The 27,933-nt window shown below is 41.4% G+C and overlaps 1 protein-coding gene across 1 annotated transcript in view; it reads left to right on the top strand.

The window, feature by feature from the left end:
- The window catches only part of fa2h (fatty acid 2-hydroxylase), a 38,835-nt gene extending 11,136 nt beyond the window's left edge, over positions 1 to 27,699 (top strand). The window contains exons 2-7 of the mRNA XM_085414656.1: positions 18,522 to 18,647; positions 21,685 to 21,827; positions 23,419 to 23,519; positions 23,631 to 23,803; positions 24,610 to 24,862; positions 24,953 to 27,699. Coding sequence (XP_085270782.1) covers positions 18,522 to 18,647; positions 21,685 to 21,827; positions 23,419 to 23,519; positions 23,631 to 23,803; positions 24,610 to 24,862; positions 24,953 to 25,020 — 864 coding nt within the window. The 3' untranslated portion in view covers positions 25,021 to 27,699. The remainder of the gene's footprint in view (positions 1 to 18,521; positions 18,648 to 21,684; positions 21,828 to 23,418; positions 23,520 to 23,630; positions 23,804 to 24,609; positions 24,863 to 24,952) is intronic.
- Positions 27,700 to 27,933: the final 234 nt, after the last annotated feature.

Raw genomic sequence — 27,933 nt, 5'->3', positions numbered from 1 at the left:
GCTCACACAAAGAGAATACCAATGTAAAAATAACATTATTTGGGGGGGCAGCATGTATATTTGATATTGGTTTGATTGGCTTGATCGGCATCTCTTAAAAAGTGACGTAGCTCTAGTAAAATAGATTTGAATGTTAGTAAAGCTGAAATCTAATTAATAATAATACATTATTTATAGGCGCCTTTCAGACCCTCAAGGTCACCTTACAGTAGCACGTAAACAATACCATAAAAAACATTAAATTTAGACATAAACGGTCATAAAAGTATAAAAGCAAATATAAAAACTGAGCAAGGTAAAAATGGCCTAATCAGGTGTATGCAATTCTAAACAGATGGGTTTTGAGTAGTGATTTAAAAGTGGTGAGACAGTGTGTGGTCCGTAGAGCAAGTGGAAGTGCATTCCAAAGTCTCGGGGCAGAACAACTAAAGGCTCTGAGTCCCGTGGTAGTCAGGCGAGCAGGTGGAACTGACAGAAGGGAAGCTGAAGAAGAGCGGAGTGTATGAAGGGGCGAGTATGTATGGAGAAGATTGGATAGATATGGAGGATCAAAGTTATGAAGCGCTTTGAAAGTGAGAAGCAGGATCTTGAAATTGACATGGAGGTGAATTGGAAGCCAATGGAGCTGTTTAAGAACAGGTGTTATATGTTCAGTGGATCTAGTTCTGGAAATAATACGAGCAGCTGTATTTTGAACCAACTGCAGTTTATGGAGGGATTTATGAGGTAAACCATAGAGAAGAGAATTACATTAATCTAGACGAGATGTGACAAGAGCATTGACAAGTATGGCGGTACTGTGTGGTGTGAGTGAGGGACGAAGACGGTTAATATTATGGAGATGAAAGTAGGAAGACAGAGTGATATTATTTATGTGCTGTGAAGGACAGAGTGCTATCGAGAATGACACCAAGACTCTTAACCTGAGGGGAGGGTGTGACAACAGAGTTAAATGGTAAATGGCCTGTATTTATATAGTGCTTTACTAGTCCTTAAGAACCCCAAAGCGCTTTACATATCCAGTCATCCACCCATTCACACACACACATTCACACACTGGTGATGACAAGCTACATTGTAGCCACAGCCACCCTGGGGCGCACTGACAGAGGCGAGGCTGCCGGACACTGGCGCCACCGGGCCCTCTGACCACCACCACTTCACCAGTAGGCAACGGGTGAAGTGTCTTGCTCAAGGACACAACGACCGAGACTGTCCAAGCCGGGGCTCGAACCGGTTACAAGGCGAACTCCCAACTCTTGAGCCACGATCGCCCACAAAACTGAGTTATCAATGGATAACGAAAGACTGGTTGGAACTGTAGTCAGTTTTGATCTGGTGCCTATTAAAATTAATTCTGCCATTAAGTTTAAGAAAGTTGGGAGTAAACCAGACCTTGATTTCACTTAAACAGTCAGAAATGGATGTGGGTGGGAGAGTAGCTGTGGGTTTGGAGGATAGGTAGAGCTGAGTGTCATCTGCATAGCAGTGAAACTGGATGTTATGCTTCCTAAAAATATTACTTAGGGGTAGGAGATAGATGATAAAAAGTAAAGGACCCAGAGATAAGAAGTAAACCATGCGAGTACTGTACCATTGATGCCAATAGATGCTAATCTGTGAAGGAGGATGCGGTGGGAGATAGTATCGAAAGCTGCTGTAAGGTCAAGGAGAATGAGGATGGATATAAGTCCAGAATCAGCTGCAACCAAAAGATCATTGGTGATTTTTACTAGGGCTGTTTCTGTACTGTGACATGAACGGAAGCCGGACTGAAACTGTTATTTCCAATGAGATGATGATGATGATGAACCTGTGCAGCCACTATCTCTTCAAGAATTTTTTGCTAGGAAAGGGAGATTTGAAATTGGCCTGAAATTATTTAGATTGGAGGGATCGGAACCGTTCTTTTTCAGTATTGGAGTTATTATTGCAGTTTTAAGAGAAGAAGGAACAGAACCAGATATGAGAGAGGAGTGTACGATATTAGCAATCAGTGGGGCAAGATTTGTCGGCAGTGGATCAAGTTTACATGATGATGACTTTAAGTTAGTAATTATGGAAGATAGCTGAGTTATTGTGGGAAGTTCCAAATGGGATAGAGAGGATCACAGCTGAGAAGGACAAAAAAAAATGCAGATAGAACAATTGACCATTTCACAGGACGAGGGCAGTTGTTGATGAAGATTCTCAATCTTGGTGTAAAAAAAAAAAAAAAAAAAAAGTCCATAAATTTGTTGCAAACTGTGGCAGAGTGTGTATGTATGGCAAAGGTATCTGGGGGTTTAACAATATTATGCAATGTAGAAAACAAAGTGCGAGTGTTTCCTTCAGCAGATTCAATAACACAGGTGTAGTAAGCAGATTTAGCATGATGAATAGCTTCTTTATAGTGTTGTATATGACTGAGATACATGTCCTTGTGAATAGTAAGTCCTGTTTTCCTGGAGAGACGTTCTAGGCAGCGTCCAGTAGCTTTAAGTTGGCGAAGTTCAGATGAGTACCATGGTGCAGAGCGAGAGAAAGAAACAGTTTGCGTTTTTTGGGGAGCCAAGGTATCTAAGAGGTTGATAAGTTCATTGTTATAGTGAGATACCAGGTCGTCTATGGAAGCTGAGGCATCAATGGTAGGTAAGTTATTAATGCCATGGGAAAGAGCTGATAGATCAATGCCCCTACTATTTCTAAAAGTAATTGAGCGGTTTAGTTTATTTTTGTATAGTGGGAGACTAGCATTGAATAAAACTAATTTATGGTCTGAAAAAGGCATGTCCAAAACAGCACAATTCTTAGGGGTGACACCAATACAGCAAACAAGATCCAAAATGTGTCCTTTGGAGTGTGTGGGAACGTCCATATATTGGTGTAAGCCAAAATTGTCCAGACAAGATATAAAATCTCTTGTGGCTGAATTTGATGTGTTGTCCATGTGGATGTTAAAATCGCGCAGCAGTAGTATATTTGGAGATAAAAGTAGGGTTTCAGCGAGAAAGTTAGAAAAATCAGTTAAAAAGTCAGAGTTGATTTTAGGTGGATGGTAAACGGCAACTGATACTGTGGGGGTTGGTCCATTAATTTGAATCAGCATGGATTCAAACGAGGAGTAGGCAGGAGCAGAAAGAGGATACCTTATACTTGCTGTTGTACAGGATCGCAAGGCCACGCCAATGTCCCGACACACGGGGCTGGCAGGTGTAAACAAATCCAAAAAAATTAAAAAATTAAAGGGTTTATATATGACTACAAATAGGGCTGTTCGATATAACGATATATATCGGATGACTATATAAAAACGCCTATCGTTTCATTTTACGCTATCGTTTGTTTCGTGGTGTTGCAAAATAAACTCTTTATGGCAATTTTTTTTTTTTTTTTCACCGTTTTGATGGTCACTGTAGTGGCTAGATTCATTTCTTAAAGTTCTCTCTTTCTCTTATATTTAATATAACCACACTAGGGACGGACAAGCGCCTGTTTTTATGCGTTGTGGTTAGCAACAACGACTGTAACACCATCGCGTGTCCGCTTGTTTATGTTCCACATAAACCTTTCACAATAAAGCTCAAGATCCTGTTGAGACTTTTCAAAATAAACTGAATCACGCGAAAGAGCAGATTATTTACGGATGAAAATTAAAAAAGAGCTGCCAGGTGCTAAAAAATAAACCTTAGACTCAAACGTTAGAACGGGCTTTTCCCCGCAGCACGCCATGTAATAAATACTCACAAAGAAAACAGTGGCCATTACAACTTATGTCTAAAAATGTATAGTTTCATGCATCGGTTAAAACACTGGACTCCAGCTACATGACGCGCAGCTGGAAACACTTCCTGCAAGACGATCTGCCTGAGATTCACAGAATTTACAGAAAATGTTACATTTTTGTGATTTATATCGTTATCAGGACGATACAATTCTTATATCGGGATATGAGATTTTGGTCATATCGCACAGCCCTAACTACAAATAATCCGAACAGGTGATTGGTGTGTATCTAACCAGGTTATGTCGCCGAATGAATGAGGACAGGAGAATGAATTACACATGCGTACGTGACAATTGAGCAAAAAAGATCTGCAAGGGAATAAATATTTGAATGGAGTACAGAAAGTCTGAGAGCCTCACAGTGTTCTGATCCATTACCAGTGAACTGTCACCTGATATTGAAATTTAGTTGAATGGAAACACTTCCTCTATAGATTGATGCAAACAGACACAAATGTTTTGCTGCTTCCATGACTAATGCAGCTGAGGGAGTCGAATACCTTCAATAGCATTAATTGTAATTTTATGATCAAGGGCCTTCAGATTCGGTCTGCTCGTTGCTTATGTTGTTTCATGGTCAAAGTGCATAAAGAGCATAGCAGCATAGTGAAGGAGGTTGCATTGTGTTTGTATGACACTCACTACTTAACATGTGTCATTGTGGGGAATATGACACTATATGGACAAGCTGGCTAGCTACAAAGAGCCTTTGATTCTTGCACAGACAAAAATTCACAACAGCCAGAGAGATGGAGAGGGTGGAATCTTGAGCCCTGGTCAATCAGGTTTGACTGGTTCTTTTAGTGATCTTGTAATCAATGCACGCACACACATACAGTTATGCGTCATCGCCCTCACCCACCCTCCATTCCACCATCTTTTTCTCCCCCCTCCCACCTCATGCAGGATATTTGCCCCTCTGTGCAGAAGGTCTGCCTTTCTAGATTCCTCCATAGTTGCAGCTGATTTGGCATTAAACAAATAGATACAGGAACAGTACAACCCTGTGTATTCATTGTACACCTGAAATGTTGTTTACATTGAGACATTCTGAAAGAAGGTGATGACAGGGACTTCTTTTTATTTATTTATTTTCTTCTTAGGTCTTCCTGTCAAAGAAATCATGGCGATAGCAGTGTAGTCAGTAGTCGGCAGCGTTAGTGCTCCTATTTGCATGTCTTTATTCACTTTTTTCCTAACCAGGTAAAACCCTTATCACAAAGATGTTGTAGTAGTTTTTTGAGGTTTTGCTCAAATGGCACTGGATAAATGAACATTTTATTTTATTTGGGGGGGGGGGATTCTTTTTAAAAATCCAACTTGTATGCACAAGTTTTTATTTCAGCTTAATGTGTGTGCCTGTCACGCTTTCTGCCATTTACAGCTTCTCTCCCCTCCTCTGCTCTCCGTTTCACCGGTCCTGCACCTTCTAAATATACAAGAGAATTCTTTAATCCACTCGGCAACAACTAGTTATATGATTGTATCTGAACTGGAAACTTTATGGGAAATGTTAAACGTAACGTGCCGGTAAATCAGAACTGAGGACCTGTTTCCTTTCACCTGTATTTCGGCTTTCCTAAATGAACTAAACATGGAACAGCAGGGAATTTAATCAAATGGATTGACCCATAATTAGGGAGGCAGAGCAGATCCACAACCAAAATCAGTATCTGAGCTACAGACTTTGGATTAAAGATGCATTGAGTCGGAAGAGTTCTGACCTACACCTGAGGACAAAGGGTTTGGCCACACTTATCCTAATCCTGGTGTGTGTTTGGCTAATTTGGGAGCGGTGAAATGTTTCATCAGTGCATAATGCATGTTGAGTAATATAAATAATGGGTGCAGGTGCAGCTGTTTCTATATTCATGGAAGAGGAGAGGTGACTGTGCGTGTCTCTCTGCATCTAGCTATCGTGTGTGTGTGTGTGTGTGTGTGAGTGAGAGATGCGTTCAACCTTCACAGAAACTCATGTGATCTTCCGGCTGACACTGATGTCATTGTTATCAAATCTAAAAAAGCAGGAACAGGCCTGGGCTTATGAATGAGCAATAGGCTAATAACATATATTTTAACTGGTTGTGGTGTACTTTATTCTCCCCCACCCTCACACGCCACACACACAGAGCCAGTATGTGAGACTTTGAGATGTTTTAATGCAGAATATATCATCAATATTTGGTCATCACCATTGGCCTCACTGTTAAGACAAAACACTGACATATGTATTTATTGGTCACAGGTTTTATACCGTGTCCCTGATTAAAATCTGAAGCATAGATGAGCTCCATCGTTCCTATTGGATTATCAAGTAAATAATTTACTTGAGGTTTTCTGTAAAATGTGTGAGTGATTGCAGATAAGTGATCATCAGGATTCAGAGCTCACGGCCTTTTCAGTGTTATCAAACCCTCTGCTGAACTTCAGCCTTTACACGTGTATTCTACTAGGCAACGGCACCTGACACGCCCTCACATACATGTTCAAACACACGCCCACACAATGGTCACAAAGCTCTTGCACAGGTACAGTTTTTCAGAATAAACTGCTCGCTTATCAGGTTCCGCTTCAGGTTTTCCCAGGCTGCCCTCAGACTTTTAGTCCCCATACTGGACATAAAGTTGGGGTGTGTTGTTCGTGAGATATGTGGGGCACACAGTGTTTTTTACATACCCTTTAATTCCATGACAATAATTCTCACTTTTATTTTTTGCGTGCTTTGTTCTGACTTGCCTGACGTGAATCGTAAATGGTACAAGAAAGTTTGTTTTCTGTGCACAGGTTTAGAGTGGCTGATGTGGAATCAGGAAGGGTCATAAAATTTAAGAAGATATAAGCAATAATAAATGTTTAATCTAAATGTTTTATTTTTTGATGGCAGAGGTTTTCTAGGGCCCTGCTTAATCTTTATACTATCTTTCTGGATGTAATAAACCCCATCAGCCTCCCCAATTGCGCTGACTCGCCCTCCTCCTTCTGCTTTGTAACTAGAGACCAGTGGTTATAAAAGCTGTCCTGTGGATCTGCTGCCTTAAACGGGGCCTATCCTTTGTTATATATGTATATACTGTTACAGTGGCACAGCCTCATACTGAAAATGGTAAAAAATTCAGATTGTGAGGTCAGCATATGTTCTCAGGCTTCAGAGTGCTTGAAAAACCCTGTTATAAGGTTTGTTTGTTCTGTTGGCTCTATATGATGTCATTGATTTCTGGTTGTTAGCACAGAAGCTCCACCCACTTGTTGTTCCGTTTGCAAAGGGGAGCCGATCTGAAGAAAATTATTCACACTCATACAGAGCCAAGAGTTAAACTGTCTGAAATCAGGCTTGTAAAGGAGGATTTATTTGCACATATGCTAATCTTGTTATCTTTGGCCCTGTTTTAATGTGTGCGTCCATTATTGTAACATAAGGGGAGATATAATAAGCCTTTGTGCCCCTCGCAGCCCTCAAAATGTTTAATTCCCTCTCACCACATTCATTTAACTCATCCACCCACCCATCCTTTCTCCTCCTCCCTCTCTCCCCATGGCCCCTGACTATAGTTTCAGTGTTGTGTTGGTACCAGGCCACATTTACCCCCCACTCTAAACATCTCCTTTGTTTGTTTTTTTTGGTCTGTCATTCTTGCAGATTTCTCCTCCTCCTGTTGGGACAGAGCGCTGCTTATGTGTTACTCCTCTATCTCATTCCCTCCATTAAATAAGATTATTCAATCTTTGGTTCAACACTTCAGAAAGAAAACTCATTCTCATCTTATCATGAGAGGCTAGTCTGAGCTTATGATCTCCATGAGCTTTGGCTTGAAGTTTGGGGGTTGGGGTTTAAAAAAAGGCCTCAAAGGATTTCTGGTGGTTTAGAATATATGTTGTGAGTATATGTAAGCTTGCTGTATGCCCATTGTATAAGACAGAACAGTAATGCCAGGTCTTAAGTGTCCTGCTTCTTTATAATGCAGTCAATAGGTGTCATTCTTGATGTTCTAATGGGTGAAAGTCATATCAACATTGCAGGCATACTACCCATTGTCTCTCTTAAGGCCTGTGGTGTGTACATAGGCACTCCTCCATAGATACAACTGAAGATGGACAATCAGTTACTGACCTCCCTGAAATGTATGAAAGCGAGTAAACAAACTTATAAACATCGGTGCCAAGGTTGCACATCTAATCTTGGACACTTTTAAACCCGACCCTTCCTGGCCGCCAGAGATTCTACGCGGCGCGGAGAACAACAAAGTACGGGCCGCTCATCCGAGGCGCAGAACAAAGAAGCGCCGGGGGAAACGCGCTGGTATTAGGAACAGACTGAGACAGCAGGCGCATCGCGCACCACTGCCCAGTGTCCTACTGGCCAATGTACAATCCATGGAGAACAAGCTCGACGACCTAAGAGCAAGGGTCACCTTCCAACGTGACATGAGGGACTGCAACATTCTGTGCTTCACGGAGACATGGCTGACCCCCACCGTGCCGGACCAGGCCGTAACTCCGTCGGATTCATTCTTTGTGCTCCGCGCGGACAGAACGGCAGAGTCAAACAAAACCAAAGGTGGGGGAGTGTGTTTCATGGTAAACAGAAAGTGGTGTGATGCCAGGAGCATTTCTACTCTCTCCAGCGGCTGCTCGCCACATCTGGAGTTCCTGAGCATTAAGTGCCGCCCTTTCTATCTGCCCCGTGAGTTCACCTTGGTCATCGCCACGGCGGTCTACATCCCACCCCAAGCGGACACAGGTATGGCTTTGTCCGAATTACATGATGTGCTGAGCTCGCTTCAAAACAAGGACCCGGGCGCAGCCCTCATTGTAGCAGGGGACTTTAACAAAGCGAACCTCAGACAAGTCATGCCAAACTTTTACCAGCATGTCTCGTGTCCAACGAGAGGGGATCGAATTTTGGATCACTGCTACACGCCATACAAGCAGGGCTACAAAGCTGTCTCACACCCGGCTTTTGGGAAGTCTGACCACAACGCCATCTTCCTCATCCCCCAGTATAAACAAAGCATACGGAGGGAAGAAGTAACCACGAGGGAGGTAAAACGGTGGACTGCCCAATCAGAAGCTACGCTACAGGACTCACTCAACTACGTCGACTGGGACATGTTCAGAGCATGCGCAGTCGACATCAACGAGTTTACGGAAGTAGCAGTATGCTTCGTCAATATGCTAGCGGAGGAGATTATCCCCACTGTGAGAGTCACCACATTCCCAAACCAGAAACCGTGGATGGACAGATCGATCCGCACTGCAGTAAACGCCAGGACCGCCTCCTACAACGCGGGTCTCGCCACTGGCGATATGAGCGCCTACAAAGCGGCCTCATACGGCGTGCGGCGCGCGGTGAGAGATGCCAAATGCCGGTACCGGGAACGTGTGGAGTCCCATTTCCACCAGGGCGACACACGGAGTATGTGGCACGGACTACGCACCATTACAGACTACAAAGCCAGGGACACTGCGCTGATCAACGCTGACTCTGCATTCACCAACGAGCTGAATCAGTTCTACGCCCGTTTCGAGGTTAGCCAGGCGGCTAATGCTATCTACCGCCTGACTACCGAGGACAGTGACGTCATCAGCGAGAGACCGGTGACCAGCATCGCGGAGCATGACGTCCGAGCGGCACTGAGGAGAGTGAACACAAGGAAAGCGGCGGGGCCAGACGGCATCACCGGACGTCTGCTGCGCTGCTGTGCTGACCAGCTAGCAGGTGTGTTCACTTACATCTTCAACGAGTCTCTGGCGAAGTCTGTGGTCCCCACATGCTTCAAAAGATCCACCATCATCCCTGTGCCCAAGAACCGCAAACCCTCATCCCTGAACGATTACCGGCCAGTTGCACTGACCTCGGTAGTAATGAAGGTGTTTGAGAGGCTGCTGAAGAACATCATCTCCTCCTCCATCCCAGACACCACAGATCCGCTGCAGTTCGCCTACAGATCCAACAGATCCACAGAGGATGCCATCGCCCACGTCCTACACACCACTCTCAGCCATGTGGACAAACAGGGTAACTATGTGCGAATGCTGTTTGTTGATTACAGTTCAGCGTTTAACACAATAGTGCCCTGCAGACTGTTCACAAAGCTGAGGGATCTGGGACTTAACAGCCGTCTGTGTGCATGGGTGTTGGACTTCCTCACTGGCAGAACTCAGGTGGTGAGGGTGGGCAGGTGCTTCTCCAACAGCATCACCATCAATACAGGAGCACCTCAGGGATGTGTCCTCTCGCCACTGCTCTACTCCCTCTACACTTCAGACTGTGTGGCCACCCATGGCTCCAACACCATTGTGAAGTTTGCTGACGACACAGTGGTGTTGGGTGCCATCTCCAACAACGATGAGACGGCCTACATGGATGAAGTGAAGAATCTGGCATCGTGGTGCCAGGACAACCACCTCCAGCTGAACGTCGGCAAGACCAAGGAGCTGGTGGTGGATTTCAGAAGGGGTCAGCACAGAGACTACAAGCCCATTATCATCAATGGAGCTCCAGTGGAGAGGGTGCAGTCCTTCAAGTATCTTGGTGTCCACATCTCCTCAGACCTGACATGGGCTGCCCACATTCAGGTCCAGACCAAAAAGGCTAGGCAGCGCCTGTATCACCTACGACAACTGAGGAAGTTCAGGGTCTCCCCAAAGATCCTCAGGATTTTCTATACAGGCGCTGTGGAGAGCATCCTCGCACAGAACATGACATCGTGGTTTGGGAACAGCTGTGTGAAGGACCAAAAAGCTCTCCAGAGAGTGATCCATACAGCAGAACGCTGCTGCAGGATTGCTCTCCCCCCGCTTCAGGACACCTACACCAGGAGATGCCGGACTAGAGCAGCGCAGATACTGAAGGACCCGTCCCATCCTGGCAACAAACTGTTCCAACTTCTGCAATCTGGTAGAAGGTTCCGCATCTTCCGGGCAAGGACAGAGAGACTCAAGAGGAGCTTCTATCCCCAAGCCATCCGTGCCCTAAACACACACACCTGCCCTCTCACATCATCTATAATTGACTGAGACAGGACTCTTCCAGACACTAAACCAACGCACAATGTACATTTCAATTCCTTTAATTTTAAATATGTTTATATTGTCTATCCTGTAAAATAGTCAGATGTCTATTCATATTAATGTACAGAATTCACCTGCTTGCTGCTACTACTGCACATTCACCCAGTGTGTGTGTGTGTGTGTGTGTGTGTGTGTGTGTGTGTGTGTGTGTGTGTGTGTGTGTGTGTGTGTGTGTATGTATACTTCCTCTACACCCCCCCCCCCAATTTTTTTGCACATGTCTAGGAGCATGTCAGGCTACATTTCACTGTGTGTTATACTTGTATAACTATGCATGTGACAAATAAAGAACCTTGAACCTTGAGTGGAGGAGAAAAGGCATTGGGGTTGAAGTGTTAATCAGGAGATTAGCGCAGCTTTGTTGCTTAGTCCCAACCCTCTTTGAACCTTTACCTGAGTAAAACTAATTTGCATTACATACATTTGATTCCTATAGTTAAGCCACAAGTATTTTAACCAAAGTGGAAAATCAGTACAGTTTGAGTACAAAGCAAAGAGGAACTCTGAGTTGGCTTGTGACTGCTGTTCCTCTTTGGTTAAACAGCGATCAGCTTCACCACACTCTCATGATGGGGTTTAGAGCTTCTGATGTGACTGTATCTGTCCTCATGCAATGAGTAGAATTCCTAATACTGCCTTGCTCCTTTTAGGGGTGGACACTGGGAATCATCTCCCTCTAGCAACTCTATATTTAAAAATTGTTTTGGTTTTAGGCAGTCTTAGTGCTGGTATGTGAGGTTAACTTTTGGCTGTAGTGCCAAGTTATCGACTAATGCTAGAAAGCTTGGTTAGCAACGCACAGATGCACATAACTGCTAATTAGTGCTAAGTAACAGAGTGTGTAACTATAGTATGTTATTAATCTTTGAGTCTGTGTCACACAGAGCCATATTATTTCTATAATTCTACTAAAAACCCAAAACACTGTGGATACGTCCAGCTCGCTGAGACCAAATGGGGAAAGTCAAAGAAAACAGTCTCTTAAATATACATAGCGATGTTTAGTTGAAAATTTCATTTCACAGTTTACTGTGAACCAACCAATATTTAGATATAGTGGTTTTACAGCATCCATGGTATGAACATTGGTCTACAAGTATGCTCAAGTATGTAATTTCCTCCTTCACTTCCTGGTGGAACTTAATGTTAATTTTGCCTTGAAATCGTCACCCACCAACACTAAATGGCTCAATTTTTTTTTTTTTTTACTTAATGTATTCTTGTCTTTGGATGGGGTTTTGACTTAAACTAAGTAAACAGATTTCTTTGTGGATGCAGATGTCGTTAACATTTTTAAGGTTTTGTGTACCATAAAATTACTACCCCTCAGTGCTTGTTAGAAATTGTTATGAATACAATAAAACTACAAGCAGATTCATTAATCATGGATGAAAAATGAGAGAACAAAACTGGATTGTATGAAGTTATAGTTTTGGTATTTGTTCAAGTCCTAATGTGTGAAAGTTTGGGTTATTAGAGTTGATGCATGTCTCTTTTTCGGTGCTCTGTTTAAAATTTATGTGATTAACAAATGTCTAGATATTAGGGATGTCTTTCCTTAAGTGGAAAAGTAGAACCACAAAGAGACGCCACATCTCTTCATAGTTTTCAGTTGCATTCCGAAAGACTGTTGTGGTTTCACTGTGTTGTTTCAGACTAATTTAAAGTAGGTCGCTTGCAGCCTAGATGGGGGTTTTGTTTATTTGTTTCAGGTAAATGGCACATATGTTTTATTTGCTTGAGGGAAACCATATTTGCTTGCTCAATGGCAACAGGACCTGTGATCTTTTTTTTTTAGTCTGCCACGAGAAATAAGGCGATTGATATCAAATACACAACAAAGGAAATTGCGCAGTCTGCACTGAGAGTACTTATCATTTAAGTGTGTACACGTATCAAGTGTGAGGGGCATTCTTGTCAATGTTAAAAGAATAATGTAAAATTCACTTTGTTTTTCTGTCTAAAAGATACAGTTTAAAGGTGAGGTCATTTAGCTATAAATAATAGTGACCACTCTGTTAATTGCTGAATTGCTTCCTGTCTTGGTTATTCCAAGTCAGGTGTGCAAACAAAGCGAAACTTTGGCGACTTGTTAGATGAACAGCCTGAGGGACACCTTGTAACTATGGCGCTGTGGCTTTAAATTTCCCTAATAGCTATTGTTTTTGTTTTGTATTACTATGCAAAACCTCAAAGGCTCACCTTGGCACACTCTTACTGTCGCTGCTCTTTCCTGTGTCACAGACATGTCCTTTGTTGGCTACCAAGCTGCCATGTGACGCCTCTCAAAGGTGAATGTTAAAGCCGTTGATGGCTTCGCACATTTTGCTTTTGCTATCATAAAAGGTAATCATTACAGTTGGTTTAGTGAAGTTTTATCCTCATTTACACCTTCAGTGCTTAAAGATTACTGGTGAATAACTCCAGGAAAAGTCATCAGACTATCCATGTTATTGATTTGATGTTTCATGGTTAAACAAGACAAATTTCATGTCTTGACTTCATTTGCGTCTTAAGACTGAACACTGTTGTTCTGATCTAAATTGAATTCTTATTTAACAGTAGCAATGATAAGTATAACTGAACTAAATAGCAGTTATTTACTAGTATAGGGTTGTGTGTTTCACCTTACAAAAGAGGGGGGGAAAAAAACCCCAAGTGTTCCGAGTATGTAACTGTCAGAACTGCCGAGTACTACACCTTTCTTTCACATCCTAAGTAATTTAGTGTCAAACAGGACAAAAGAACTTGAGACTTTCCACATTATTCTTAAATTTGGTTTGGTACATGCCCATTGCACAAATTTGACCGCTTTAGTTTGACTGTTTTGTATCACGCTTGTCCTGTTCATCTAGCCTGTTGATGCTGTTCCATTTTATTGCCAAGAAGAAGAAGCAAACAGACACAACATGAATGTAATGTTGTTTGTTGATGACGTTAATAGCAAGTCTGTCATCCACTCACTTTGTTTGCAAGTTTGAGATTAGCATGTACTGCAGGAAGTTTGATGTTATCTCTTGTTTAGCAGCTGGTTTTGAGCTATTAAACAAACATGAAATGCTGTTATTTTATTCCATAACTTCTCATATCGATTGATCAGATGTTTTGTAAACAGCTTAAATTACACTTTTGTAAGAGTAAAGATTACTGTTATATATGTGTGTGTGTGTGTGTGTGTGTGTGTGTGTGTGTGTGTGTGTGTGTGTGTGTGTGTACGTACACACACACACACACACACACACACACACACACACACACACACACACACACACACACACACACACACACACACACACACACACACGTAATTTATTAATTAGGGGTGCAACAACACTCGTATCGATATTGAACCGTTCGATACAGTGCTTTCGGTTCGGTACGCATATGTATTGAACAATACAAAATTTTCTGTTGAGCGCTCAGTGGATCTTCGTTCGACTACTCCGCCTAGGCTGCACTGTCAAGCGCAGATCCACTGAGCTAGCAAGACAGAAGCTAAGCTCGTTGCAACATGGCTACTGCCTCAACGCTACCCGAAACTGAAGCTGTGTCCCAAAACGTCGGCTGCATCCTTTGGAGGACCCGGCCTTCGCGGTCTACGTGGGCCGGGGTCCTTCACAGACATGGACAAAAGTAAAACAGTATCTCGGATGTACCACGCAATGCTCAATTGGTGGGAACTAGTGCGTTAGTGCAGTTAGCTTCTTAACGTGTTGACGCCGTCCAGCCCCACGCACGGGGCGATCCGCGGTAACTCGTTAACGGAGATTTGCCGCATTATGGCGTTAATGTCATTTTAACGAGATTAACGCTGACAGCACTAGTGGGAACACAATGAATATGACTGCACATTAACACCGACATTATCCTAGTGCAAGACAAGTGGAAGCAGACAAAAACAACAAGCACGCATGCTACAAACTTTACCCGAGTCATTTAGACAGCCATGATTCTCCGTATGGGGACCTGATATGTTTAATATGCTGCTGAGAATATAGCGTATAGTATAGCTTTTATTTTGGAAAGAGCCATTTCTCTGTAATAAACTCTCTTTTCCAAAGATGAGTGATTTCTCGATCAGATTTATTATTTTGTTGTTTCAGCAACATTAAATTTAAAAACTGTACTTTTGAGTTAAAATATATATTTATAATTGTAATAAATGGCAAATTACAAAAAAATGTTCATGCCTTTTTATCGAAAAAATATCGAACCGTGACACCAAAGTATCGAACCGATCAAAACCGTGAATTTTGTGTATCGTTGCACCCCTAATATACATGTGTATATTTATACAGAATTTCTCTTTTTCAGTATAAAGTTGACTTGGGTTTACTGATCTTACAAAAATGATGACTTGAATCTCAACTGGAGGATTGAAACTAAAAGATCCTCTGCTGCTCTAATGCGAGCATTGTTCCTGTGTACTTATATGTTTGTGGTGTGTGGTGCTGAGTTCCACAGTGGGTATGATTTATTGTTAGGGGGTTATGTAATAGAGGGTTCACATGTAGGGTTTGTGTACTGTCTTTACTAAAAACAATTTACTTTAAAGCGGTATGTGAAGGTTTGAATGTATTTGTCAAGGCATGAACGTGAGGTGTGTGTTTGCATTACCTGCTGACCGAGACTTGAACAGGTAATATTATATTTATTTTAAAAGTTGGTAAATATTGATGCATATTTAGTGAGGTTTTGCTTAGTAACCAGATGAATGAGTATCTGCCTGCTTTTTGGGGGGATTTTTAAGCTACTTTCATGAAAATGCAGGTAGTATTTTTTTACGTTTTGGGGAGCTGGGTGTCATTTATGTTTTTCAAGCACAGTTTTTGTTTAGTTTTTGGTTTCTTTTTTCACATCAGACTTGCTGTCTAAAATCATCTGTAAAAGCCCAGTTGAGTCAAAAATCTAACACATTGTTAGTTCCTGCACACTGGGCGTGACTCTGATCACCTGTTCTCTGTACTGAGTCCTTCTGCAAGCCGCTTTGCAGCCCACATCAACCCCAGTTCCTCAATTTCATGCTTTTTGTGACTTGGCCATTGTCATTTCTTTTTCTTTTTCCCTCTGAGGGTATCCTGGTGCTGATCTCCCTGATTTTTGGCTTTCCATGAATGTACATGAGAGGTTCCCAGAACAGAGTGACACCAAAGCTTTGAACATTTAAAAAAGAAAAGGGGAAAGAATTGTTTATTTCCTGACCTTTTGTATTTATTTCTAGCACAAACAAATACAGGCTCTGTAAACCTGCAGCAGCTTATCCAGGATCACTAACCTCATCCTTGCCAAAAATAGGCCGCAGATCCTCCCATTTTAATGAAAATCTGGTGGAAAATTTACATTCGCAGTAATGGCCACCCTCACCCTGAGCTCACCACACCTGCAGGGTTCACTGACGGAACAAGGCCTGAGTCACATATGTATAAAGTGGGACGAGGTAGAGCTCAATAAACATTGCATTGCTCACTGTTTCACGTAGGCCATGGCTGCTGCAGATACAGAGGGTGTGTCTGTTTATTGCTTTCGCCATTACGTGTGTGTGTGTGTGTGTGTGTGTGTGTGTGTGTGTGAGAGATTTTTTTTTTTAAAAATGGAGGCGTGGTAGCAGCTATAAGCTGTTAGTTTCTGCTTCTAATTAGCGTCACGAGTATTCTCATATCTGAACCACATTGGTCATAACCACCAACTTCTTTATGAAACTGGCTTAAAGGATTTGGCTTGTTTATAATATTTCTGCTGTTTTAATTTAAAAAAAAAAAAACAAAAAAAAACTGTGGAAGGTTGTTACCGGCTGTAAATTCACAGATACGATGATTTATTGTAATATAAAATAAGGCGCGAGCGAGAGTCACGAAGATGAGAATGTGAAAATCAAGTTAAAGAAACATTGATGAGTATGGTGTGATAATGGGGGGAGGGGGTGTAGCGTTGCCTCTGTAGGTGTTGAATTGCCAAGGTGATGTTAGTAACAAACCATAGGAGGCCTTATGTGTGACTCCAACCAGCTGATGAATATTTCACCTGACTGACGTGGGCTGTCGATCAGAACAGGGCGTTAATCCGACAATTCCCAGAGCTGACTTCATACAAACAGAATGTAACTTGACATGCATTCTAATTTTTTTATGAAGGCCGCAAGGATAATCTGCCCACAGTCTACTGCATGAAGACTTGGCAGGTGGCTTTAAAAGGCCAAGCTGCTCTTATTTTCATGGGAAAGAGCTAATGTATCTTTTTGTGGGTTTTTGTCCGTTTGTTGCTTAGTGCAGTTTTGCATAAATCAATTAATTTGACTAATCAAGGCTTTGTTGACAGAACATCAGTCTATCACAGACCTTTTTGTCCTTTTTTTTTTCTTTTTCCTTTTTTATTTCTTTGTCATGTGACCTCATGTTGTTTGCATTTTGCATCTTGATCAATTAAAAAAACAAAAAAAAAAAAAAAACAAAAAAAAAATATTACGCAAGCCTATCAGTCATTAATTGGCTCCAACTCATATAAGGTAGAAGAGATATCAATATCAGATGGTTATGTGCTGTGTCACAATTTGGCTCTGGCAAAATATTCAAGAATGGTGTGATGAAGACCAGGACACATGTTTATTCTTTATAATGAAGATAATGAAGAGGGCGATCGTGGCTCAAGAGTTGGGAGTTTCCCCTTGTAATCGGAAGGTTGCCGGTTCGAGCCCCAGCTCGGACAGTCTCGGTCGTTGTGTTTTTGCGCAAGACACTTCACCTACCGCCTACTGGTGATGGCCAGAGGGGCCGATGGCGCAATATGGCAGCCTCGCTTCTGTCAGTCTGCCCCAGGGCAGCTGTGGCTACAACTGCAGCTTGCCTCCACCAGTGTGTGAATGGGTGGATAGGTGTGTAAAGCGCTTTGGGGTCCCTAGGGGGGACTAGTAAAAGCGCTATACAAATACAGGCCATTTACCATTTCTTTAAAAGTAAATGATGCACTACACAAAACATCTGTTGTGCTTTTATAAATCTTCAGCACTGTGTCTGCATTAGCTACAGCTCATCTTTGGATGTCAGTAATCAGAGGACAAATCTGATCAGGAAAACACTCAGATGGTTTTGGACTCCTTGCATATTCATATCACCTGCTGTCATCATTATCCACATGGCTTCTCTCCAGTTGCAACAGCTGTGCCTTCAGTGCCTTTTTAAATAAGAATTATGTAAACATATGTTTGAGTCATTTGTATTGCGTATTGTATTACATTTATATCTGCATTTCCTTCTGTGTAGCAGAACACAAACTAAACATCAAACCAAAGTAATGACTGACTGTCAGTGTTCCAATATGTGATAGCATGATCCTTTGTTGGAGATGTCCAGCGATACAAAACGATTTGAAGGTTGAAAGCATTATGGTATATGTCACACGTGACTGTAACCATTAAAACCCGGTTTATGGGGCTGAGGTAAAAGGGCAAAGGGCAGATGGGCCATAATTGTCAAAAAGACTGACTCCTGTTCTATTTATATATCTTTAATGAGACATAGCCTATGTAATAGGTACTATATTGTGCAGCTGTCTACCTGTTTTGCATAAGCCACGCACTATAAATATGTGTATCTGTCTTTCTCCATCTGTGGTTGGCTTAGGCCATTTTAATAATAAATTATACTTGCTAATGGCATCCTTTTTTCTTTTCTTCTTTTTTTTTTTCTCAGACTCTGAGAGCGAGAAATAAAGCCAATAAACAGACCGAAGGAGAAAGGGCACAGCAGACGACAGAGGCGAAAGACGAGGATGAGCGCGACCCATACAGCCTCTGCAGCTCTGTGGACCTCGATAAGGTGTGTGCGTGTTTTGAGACGGGGCTAATATGCGATCAAATGAAGAGTGCGTCTTTTCTGCATCTTTTTTTGAGTCAATGTGTGCTTTTGCTGAAATTATGCAGCAATCGATCAGACACTGGAAACAAAAGGTGGAGGATGACCTAACAAGTGTATTTGCTTACCCGTGACGGGGTAGGTGAACAGCCATCTGGTTATTCACCCTGCTTCATCTGTTTGCAGATTGCATGATTTCCCACACTGCCAGACACAAGCATGTACAAAACAGAAGACAAAGCAGCATTGCTGAACTCCTAAATCTAAGCCAGTGCTGAAAGTCTAGACTCAAAATGGTGCAGGTGTTTTTTATATGTTCATACTAGAAGAATTTGTCCCTGCGTGCTGAAATCTACCTTCAAGCACACACAGTCAGACATTCATTTAAACTATGCTCATGTGATGGTGCAGTTTGACACGTGTTTTTCCACTTTAACAGGCTCAGCACCACAATGACAGATTCAACCAGTCTGTATCGCTCTCTCTGCTGCCAGGCAACGCTTTATTGAACGAGACCCATGACTCTTGACTTCACACACTTAAGTTTTGCAAGGCCGGTTTCAAACACCAGTGTTTTTGTGACACAGGGATCTGTCAGTTTAAGCCCTTCATTCTGAGGGTTTGCTTCTTCCAGTAACTTGAATCCTGATGCTCGGACACTCCCTTCACACATCTCAAACATGGGTAACTGTACCCATGTGCAACACTCATGCAGTTTCTGCGCTATGCAAAATGTTGTTATTATCACCAGCACACTTGTCATGTGCTAGCCTTCCTCATTTAAAAAAAAGAAAAAGGCCCGCTTTTTGTTTTCAAACTGGTTAAGCTGGATCGTAGCCGCTTTAATGTCCTGGTTGTTCGATACTCACCTTTACTCAAGCTAAATCAGTCCGTCCACATTTGCAAGCTGCGTAACACCAGGAATCTGAAGCATGTCTTCACACTTGGCTTGGCTTTGTTCACCTGTTATTAAACACAGAAACCGGTTTCTGTATCTTTTCTTATGCAAGCGAAGCACCACTGTAAATTTTCAGACTTCTTGATATTTAGAGTAAATGTTGAGCTTGGGGCTTTATATAACCAGCAAATGCTAGCTGGATTGTCTTTTTTTTTTTTTTTTTTTTTAAGTCATCCCAGTATATCCATCAGTAGGTTACACTCAGTGACTGTACAAGTATAAAATGCAATGTTTTCTACTGTCATTGGTTCCACTTCAATATGACAACAGTGGAATTTAATGTGATCTTCCAGCTTTTTTTTTTTTTTTTTTCTTTTTGTGTGAAATCACTTGTTTGTGGGAAGCTCCTTGCAGCATGTGACAAACACAATTTCACTTCTTTCTTTTTCTTGTTATATACAAGACGGTGTTGTAAAAATTAAACTTTCTCTTTGTATCTCTAAGAGTTTGTCTGCAATCACATTTTCTGTTTTAAAGGTTTTTGACTTTAACATTTCTTTACTTTATTGTGCACATTTATTATGTATTTTTCATCGATATGGTTTTGGTTAAAGCAACAACCAAACTTTGTTATGGCAAAGAGAAGCTTCTATTTTCTACTGGCATTGTTTCATTATTCATGTGTGAGAGACGACTGTAAAATGTGTTTTGTATGTCAATTACTGCAGTGAGAAGTAGCAGAAAAGGCAGATTTTCATTCGCTTGGCAGGTGTTCATAAGTCGATCTGCATATGGGCAGATTATGTAAACATGTAACGTCAACGTGTTGACAGATACTTGTGCCTGGTGTGTTCACAGCTCTGATGCAATTCTACCAACTAATTTCCCCCAAAATAAATAAAACAACACGCTGATTTTAATAAATCCAAACCCGAAGGTGTGCTTGTGTATATAGTATACCAGAGATGCATACAATTGAATGGATGTGAGCTTTCTCAATGAGTTAAACTGCCTCGGGTGATGCCAGTGTTAGTTGGGACTTAAGCATACAAATCAAAAAATAAAATAAAGATAGATATGCAGAGAAGTGTGGGGATGACTGCAAGTGAGCTTACCAGAACCTCACCCTCGGGATTAAATCAAGTTAGACGTTTGCTTTTCGAGTAATTTACAGTTGATGCCAAGAAACGGAGAGCATGTGAGACAGAAGATGCAGCATCTCTGGTTTTGCTTTGTTTTTTGGCTCCCCCCTTATTTAAAGTTGAACTTTGTAGTCGTATCAGCAGCTAATCTGTGGATAGCTTAAAGTATTTTTATTTTTTTTGCAGTTCACAGCTGTATTTATGCCTTGAATGAGCAGGGGTAATAAAGAACAGAGATGGTAGTGTTCCAGCGCAGCGCTTCTTCAGGGTCGCTAGCTCCATTAAAACAATGTGATATGTGTCCGGTAGCTAAACAGTCTGCTGCAGTAAACAGCCAACACATGATTAATTGCCGCACACGGAACAGTAAAGGTCCGGTGATTGTGCCTGATGTCATGATAGGGGTGTCTCTCACACACACAGTCATCATCACATGGTCACTAAGCATCATTTTGTGACTAATCACAGGAAAGTGTCAGGGTTAAGAGGAAAATTAAGATTAAAGAGTGGACTTGCTGCTTCTCTTTCACTCTTCTCAACTCACACCAGTGGGGCCATAAGGTCAAGTTCTGACTCAGGACTCCTTCCCACCCTGTTTCCTTACCAGAATGATTCCACCTGATATTTCCAAATGTTATAGTGTGAAACCTGACAGTCTTCGCATCACACACCATGGCAGCCCATTTCCTGTGTGGCTGTAAACACAGGGAACTTGTGAAAAGCTTGTAAAAGCTTTCACTTAGACTTAAGTAAACCTGCAAATGCACATGCACGCAACAAGCAAATTTCACATGCAACACTTCCTGGTCTGACCAGTCCTTGGAGCAGTATAGTTTTTACCTCTATGCTGCCACCTGCTGGAGAAGTTTTGTTTTACTTTTTGGATTCCCCCCCCCCCCCCCCCCCCTCCTCGTGTATAGAGAACGGGTTTTACTCATTTCATTTCGTTGTACTTCTGCAGGATTTGGTGGACTGGCGGAAGCCCCTGGCATGGCAGGTGGGCCACCTCAGAGAGAAATATGATGCGTGGGTACACCAACCAGTTGACAGACCTATCAGACTGTTTGGAAACCCCATCATGGAGGCCATCACTAAAACTTCTTGGTAAGAAAGGAAGCTTGAAGAAAAATTAGCCATTTATCAGATAAGAACATACATTCAGTTTTGCAGGCTTGGCAATCACTCGTGCAACATTTTCACAGAATTTTACTGTTATTTATTAAGTTTATATTTATATATCAACCAGCTGGAGGTGAGGGACCCGAGACAGGACAAAAGAGACACTGCTGAAGAGAGCTAGAGATTAATAATTCCTAATGACTAATACACTAGCAGTTTATAAACATACAGGGAGTGAAAAGAGAAGCTTGGACCCATTGCAGCATAACTAAGAGAGAATTCAGGTTCACCTGATCCAACCCTAATTATGCTTTATCAAAGCCTGATTTTAAAGTATAGAGGGTGTCTGTCTCCTAAATTCAAACTGGGAGCTGGTTCCATGGAAGACAGGCCTGAAAGCTCTGGGCTCTGCCTCCCATTCTACTTCTAAATACTGTAGGAACCAGACATAAGCCCGCAGTCCGAATGTGAAGTGCTCTAGTATACAGGTACAATGGTCCAGCCTAGAACTAATAAATCACGAACTAGTTTTTCAGTATTACTCTGAGACAGGATGTTTCTGTGTTTGCAGGTATTGCACAAATACAAGAAAAGTGTCCTGCATACTTGTTTGTTGTGGTCTTTGAAGGACACATCCTGGTTTAAAAAAAATAAACAAATAAAATAACTCCAAGTTTCCTCAGTATTACTGGAGGCCAAGCAATTACTGAGGGAAAGTAAATGGAAACATTTATGCAATGGTTTCCGCAAATCATTGTGTGTAATGGCCACACGATGAGGGCTCTGATGTAAAGAATATTTCCCACCTTGAAAATTCTGTCGGCAGTTCTGTGATTGCCAAAGGATAAGCAAACACATCTGCTTCAGTGGCGTGATCAAAGATTGAATTATAATGAAAAGTGCAATTTTATAAATGTATGCAATTTTATGCTTGTTCAGCCTACCTCTGCAAGCTACTTTGCAACCCACCTTCACCTGAGGTTCCAGTCATTTCCGATTTAACCAGTGTCACACCTGTGGTCACGTCCTGCTCTCTCTTTTTCCTGTTTTGATGCATCGTGGACAAAGCCATACACCAGGGGTGTCAAAAATAATGCCCAGGGGCCAGAAATGGCCCAGCAAAGGCTCCAGTCGGGCCAGCTTGACAACTTTGTGAAATATGAAGTGCATAGATTTTGTATTTTTAAAAGATTTACAACTTTTTCCTATTGATGAAGGACCCCATATTCATACTACACCAAAGTAATTAAGTAATAGATTAACAATTAAATGATAAAGTTCCTGTTTATTTTTGTTTCTTTTTTATTTATTATTATTATTATTATTATTATTATTTTATTATCTACTACAGAAATCCCTTTCTATACCAGAAGGGGAAATAAAACAACGTAGTACAACAAAATGTTTTTTATAATTACTGGAAAGTCTGGACTGAGAACGTTTCCTGTAACTTTACCTCATGTCGTTCACCATTCTGGCCCAGTTCAGATTAATGGCCCACATCGTAAACTAAATACACTGTCCTCTAGTAACAGAGTGAGAGCGTGAACTAATGCTTACACTCTCTTGCTTTCAGGTATTGGGTACCTATTGTGTGGCTCCCTATTGTGTTTTATCTGAGCTGGCACTGCTATACCACCCTGGCACAGGGCACCACCAGGCTAGCCCTCACTTCAGGTAACTCACACACACCTGTGTTTGTGCCACAGTCACTTGTGTTTTCATTTTCATTTGTGTGTCCACATTTCTGTTTGAGCCATCTATAGCCGAGCATGTGTGTGTTCCCAGGCTTCTCTATCCCTATCCACAAGTACTTTTTCCCTGTCCTCTTTATGATGGGCTGGTTCTTGTGGTCATTCATCGAGTACTGCATCCATCGCTTCGTCTTTCACATGAATCCACCAGCTCATAACTACTACCTCATCACGCTACACTTCCTCCTGCATGGACAGCACCATAAGGTATGAACAACCACTGCTGAGGTCACAGCTGTGAGTCATCAAAGCAATATTTGTTTTTGTTTAAAATCATCCTTTATGGCACCAGCTGAGGTGGTAATCTTATATTGCAGGGAGGAGGGGGGCCGCAAACGTCGTCCTGTTTCCAAATACTTTTATGAACTGAATACATATCAAGTATAAGTAGTTACGGATGTGCAAATATTGTAAGTTAAATTATTGTAACATTAACCACAGTATAGTTTAAGCCACAGGGGGAAACTGATTTAGCTTAGCTTAATAAAGAGTTAAAATAAACAATGCAGAAGCATGTGGGGAAAAATGCTGTTCATCTCAGTTTCTGTTTTACTAGGTTGTAAAATTAGAGTATTTTTTTATTAGCTTCTTCTATGTAAAACCTTATAACTGATAGTCGGTGTAATTAGGAAATGTGATGTTTTTCCTGTAGAAGCTATAAAAGTCGCACTACAAAATCTCACAAACCCCCCGATTCCAAAGATTCTGGGACTATCTATAAGCTGTAAATAAAAAAACACAATACAATGATTTTTCAAATCTTACTAATCCATATTTTATTCACAAAAACAAACATTAGAAAAATATTGTAATATTCAGACTCTAATCTGAGTTTGACGGCAGCAACAAGTTGTTGGGAGAGGCTGAGGAAAATGCTGTGAAAGATATCGCCACTTGCTGATCATTTTTGAATTACTGTCTGATGAATACCTGTGATGGCTTTTTGTTGCGGGGGGGAAAAAGGACATAAAATGGCCACTGTACATAAATCTTTATTTATTTTCTCTCTCCAGTCTCCGTTTGACGGCTCTCGGCTGGTCTTCCCTCCCGGCCTCGCCTCCTTAGTAGTGGCGGTCTTCTACATGTCCATCCATTGCGTGCTCCCAGACATCCTCGGAGTATGCGTGTTTGTCGGTGGGCTGGGCGGCTACGTCGTATACGATATGATCCACTACTACCTTCACTATGGCTCTCCGAAGAAAGGCTCATATCTGTACAGCCTGAAGGCCTACCACGTCAAACACCACTTCGAGCACCAGAGATCAGGTGAGGATTACATTTGCTAACGGCCTTAGAAGAAATATGGTTTTGTTTTTTCTTTCTTTTTCTGATGGGGATCTTTATTTTTCTCACCAGGTTTCGGGATCACCACCACATTCTGGGACCACCCCTTCAACACAACCATCCCTGATGAAAAATTCTGACATGGAAACGGCTCCCCCGAAGGGCCACAGGACTTGTCAACCACCCTCTTTTAGCCCCCAGCCTGCCTTCTCCAACCATCCCAACTCCTTATTTACATCTCTGCAGCCATATAACTTCCACAGACTAGGAGGAACTTCAGGGCCACTGCATCCAGTCCATTAATACTCTGTGTAACACATTAACCAGCACCACAATATTACCTTAAGCTCAGTCACCTGGGTGTGTGTCAACCTGCCTGCACTATTTACTCACTGTGATCATTTCCACTAAGATGTGAGGGCTTTCAGTGCCATTTTTTCCTTCTACTACTTCTTCTTCTGTTTTCATTTAAGAAATCTGCCCCCTGTGCTTTACCAACACCAACCTATCACCTGATCACCACTCAGAATGTCGCCGCATACAGCTGGGAGGGGGCCGTGGAGAGAAAAATCTCTTTTGTGATGCATGTGGTCAATTTGAATTAGATTTAATCTTTTAGTCTAAAATCATACAGGGGGACAACTGTGATTAAAATTACTAATCTGACAGCACAATGCTCACACAGCTCACAAACGCACACTGTTCAAGAGGTAACAGGAAGTGATAGATGGTAGGTGAATGTTGAAGACGGGTGGAGCGGAGGGGGTGAGAGATGATTAGAAAGAGTGCATGTGAGAGAGAAAGTGTGACAGAGATTGAGAGAGAGTACGCTAACTATTTAATCTACTGAGGAAAAAGGCTTCTTCCCGCCTTCGCATCATCTACAGCTTACATATTCCTCGTCACTGTCACTTTTCTCTGCTACGCTGCTATAAACTGTTGCGCTGCTAACAAATCACAAAAGTTCCCTCCACCACATTTGGGTTCGCTTGATTTAAGAAGCAGCCGTGCCTGGAAAACCTTCAGTTTCACATTTGTTTTTGCTGAGATACGTTTAACTTATTATCACCAAATCTGCAGGAGTGAGTTTATACTGTAGGAGGCTAATTCCATGTACTGTTAATGTGATGTAAAAGCAGAGTTCAGAATGTCTGAAACCCCTGTGGAGATATATTTTTGCAAGTCTGTAATATTTCCATCTTTTTATTTTTTTCCTCATTAATAATTCAACAAAGATGTAAAAATAATATTTTGTTTGAAGCTTTGTACAGTAGAGGAGATTCTTTAATCGCACAGTCTTCATTTTGTCAGGTTGACTATATGTTAGAGAGTGAGTGTGGTTGTCAGGGTGACGGGGGACAAATCTGAAGGCATGAAGCCAGGCTGTCTGATTTCCTGCTGTGGGGATCTTGGGGTCAAAGGTCACAGATTTTTGGAAGTGTTATTTTCTAAAAGTAATCTTGACATAGAGATTACTTCCTTTTAAAGGGGACCTATAATGCAACTTCTAACACCATGTTTCAAGTGTAGCTTGGCATGACTCACACGTCAAACTAATGCTTATTTACATTATACTAACAAACCATCTTAGCTCTCTTATCCCCTCCTCTTAAAGCCAACTTTCTTCTGATTGGATGCCTCTCAGAGCTGTGTTCCTTAGTTGAATATATATAAGGGATATCTGCTCTCTATGACATCATACAGAGCCAGGAGTAAAGGAAAGCTATCTGAAACTTGAATGTTTAGGGTAGTTTGAAGCCTGAGCTTCTGTCTCATGGATCACTTGCACATGGGTACGAACCTCTGTAACGGCACAAATATTACAGAAAATTAGGAAAAGCATAATAGGACGACTTTAAAGTCGGTGGTTTATTTTGGCCCTGCAGACCCTCCCTAGGATGACGATAAATCAACAAATCTGACTTTACAGCAGGAAGTCTTGACACTGACTGGTGGATCCGCAAAATGTCTCCTGAAAAATGCCCGACAACGCCGATAAGTGAAGTAGAACAAACTTAATTCGCACTCTTTACATGAATAACTGAAGAACAGTAAGAACATACTGCTGCTGCAGGAAATTTATTTTTTATCTACTTTTCTAGCTTGAATAAATACTTCCACTTATAAAAGTGTACATACAGCTGTATGTAATCTAATCCATCTGAGTTTTAACCATTCAAGAAGATTTGTAATGCAGAACCTTAACACCATTTATACTCCTCTTTTTTTAAAAATAAATAAATAATTGTTTCATTTATTTTTATACAAATTCTCTGCAGCAATAACAGTGAAGTGTAAACCTAAAGAGGGCTGAGGGACCCCAAAATGTTTCCACTATGACGAGATGAGTGGATTTATTAACTGATTTAGCACCAAAATGTGTCATTGTCTACAAATATCTGTTGATCTTTAGCTGTGATTATGATGATTATGAATGTTCAAGACTTTGTGCAGAAAGCATTAACTCATCAAAAAGAACCTAAAGAATGTTTTTAATGTCTGTTATGCTGATGGTTCTAATAATAATGATAAGACATGATTGTGCCGGCTGCTAGGCAAAGTGAAATGATTCCACTTGTTGGAGTTAAATTTTTAAAAAAAAAAAAAAAAACAGATCTTATTTATGTATATTTATATGGTAAGAATGGAAAAACAGCAAATATGATTCTAACTTGTGAAATTTTTCTCTTGTGCTAAATTTTGCAGCAAAAAGAAAAATTCCTAAATTTGTTTACTTTCATGTCTTAACTTTTGTTTTGGAATTTTTAAGTCCATGCAAATGCAAAGGTATTTGTAAATAAATATCTGTATATTTCTGATGTTGGCCTGTCCAGTTTTTTATTTTTATTCGCTGATTGTGGTGGCTTCCATTCTGCAACCGTGATGCGTGATGATGGATGATGACTTTAAATTACATTGTAAGAGATGAAGGGTGGAGTATTTGAATCTTTTAATCTTATATTTTAAAAACTGAGGTGTTGCTTTTGCCTCTGAATGTAGAGATGTTTTGGGGGGGTTCAAAAGACTTTCAATGTGACGTGGTTGTTCATGTC

This window comes from Rhamphochromis longiceps, linkage group LG7 (assembly GCF_057381845.1).
Source record: "Rhamphochromis longiceps isolate RC_006_pf linkage group LG7, R_longiceps_female_GT1.1, whole genome shotgun sequence".
NCBI lineage: Eukaryota > Metazoa > Chordata > Actinopteri > Cichliformes > Cichlidae > Rhamphochromis > Rhamphochromis longiceps.
This window is presented reverse-complemented; position numbering and strand designations above follow the sequence as displayed.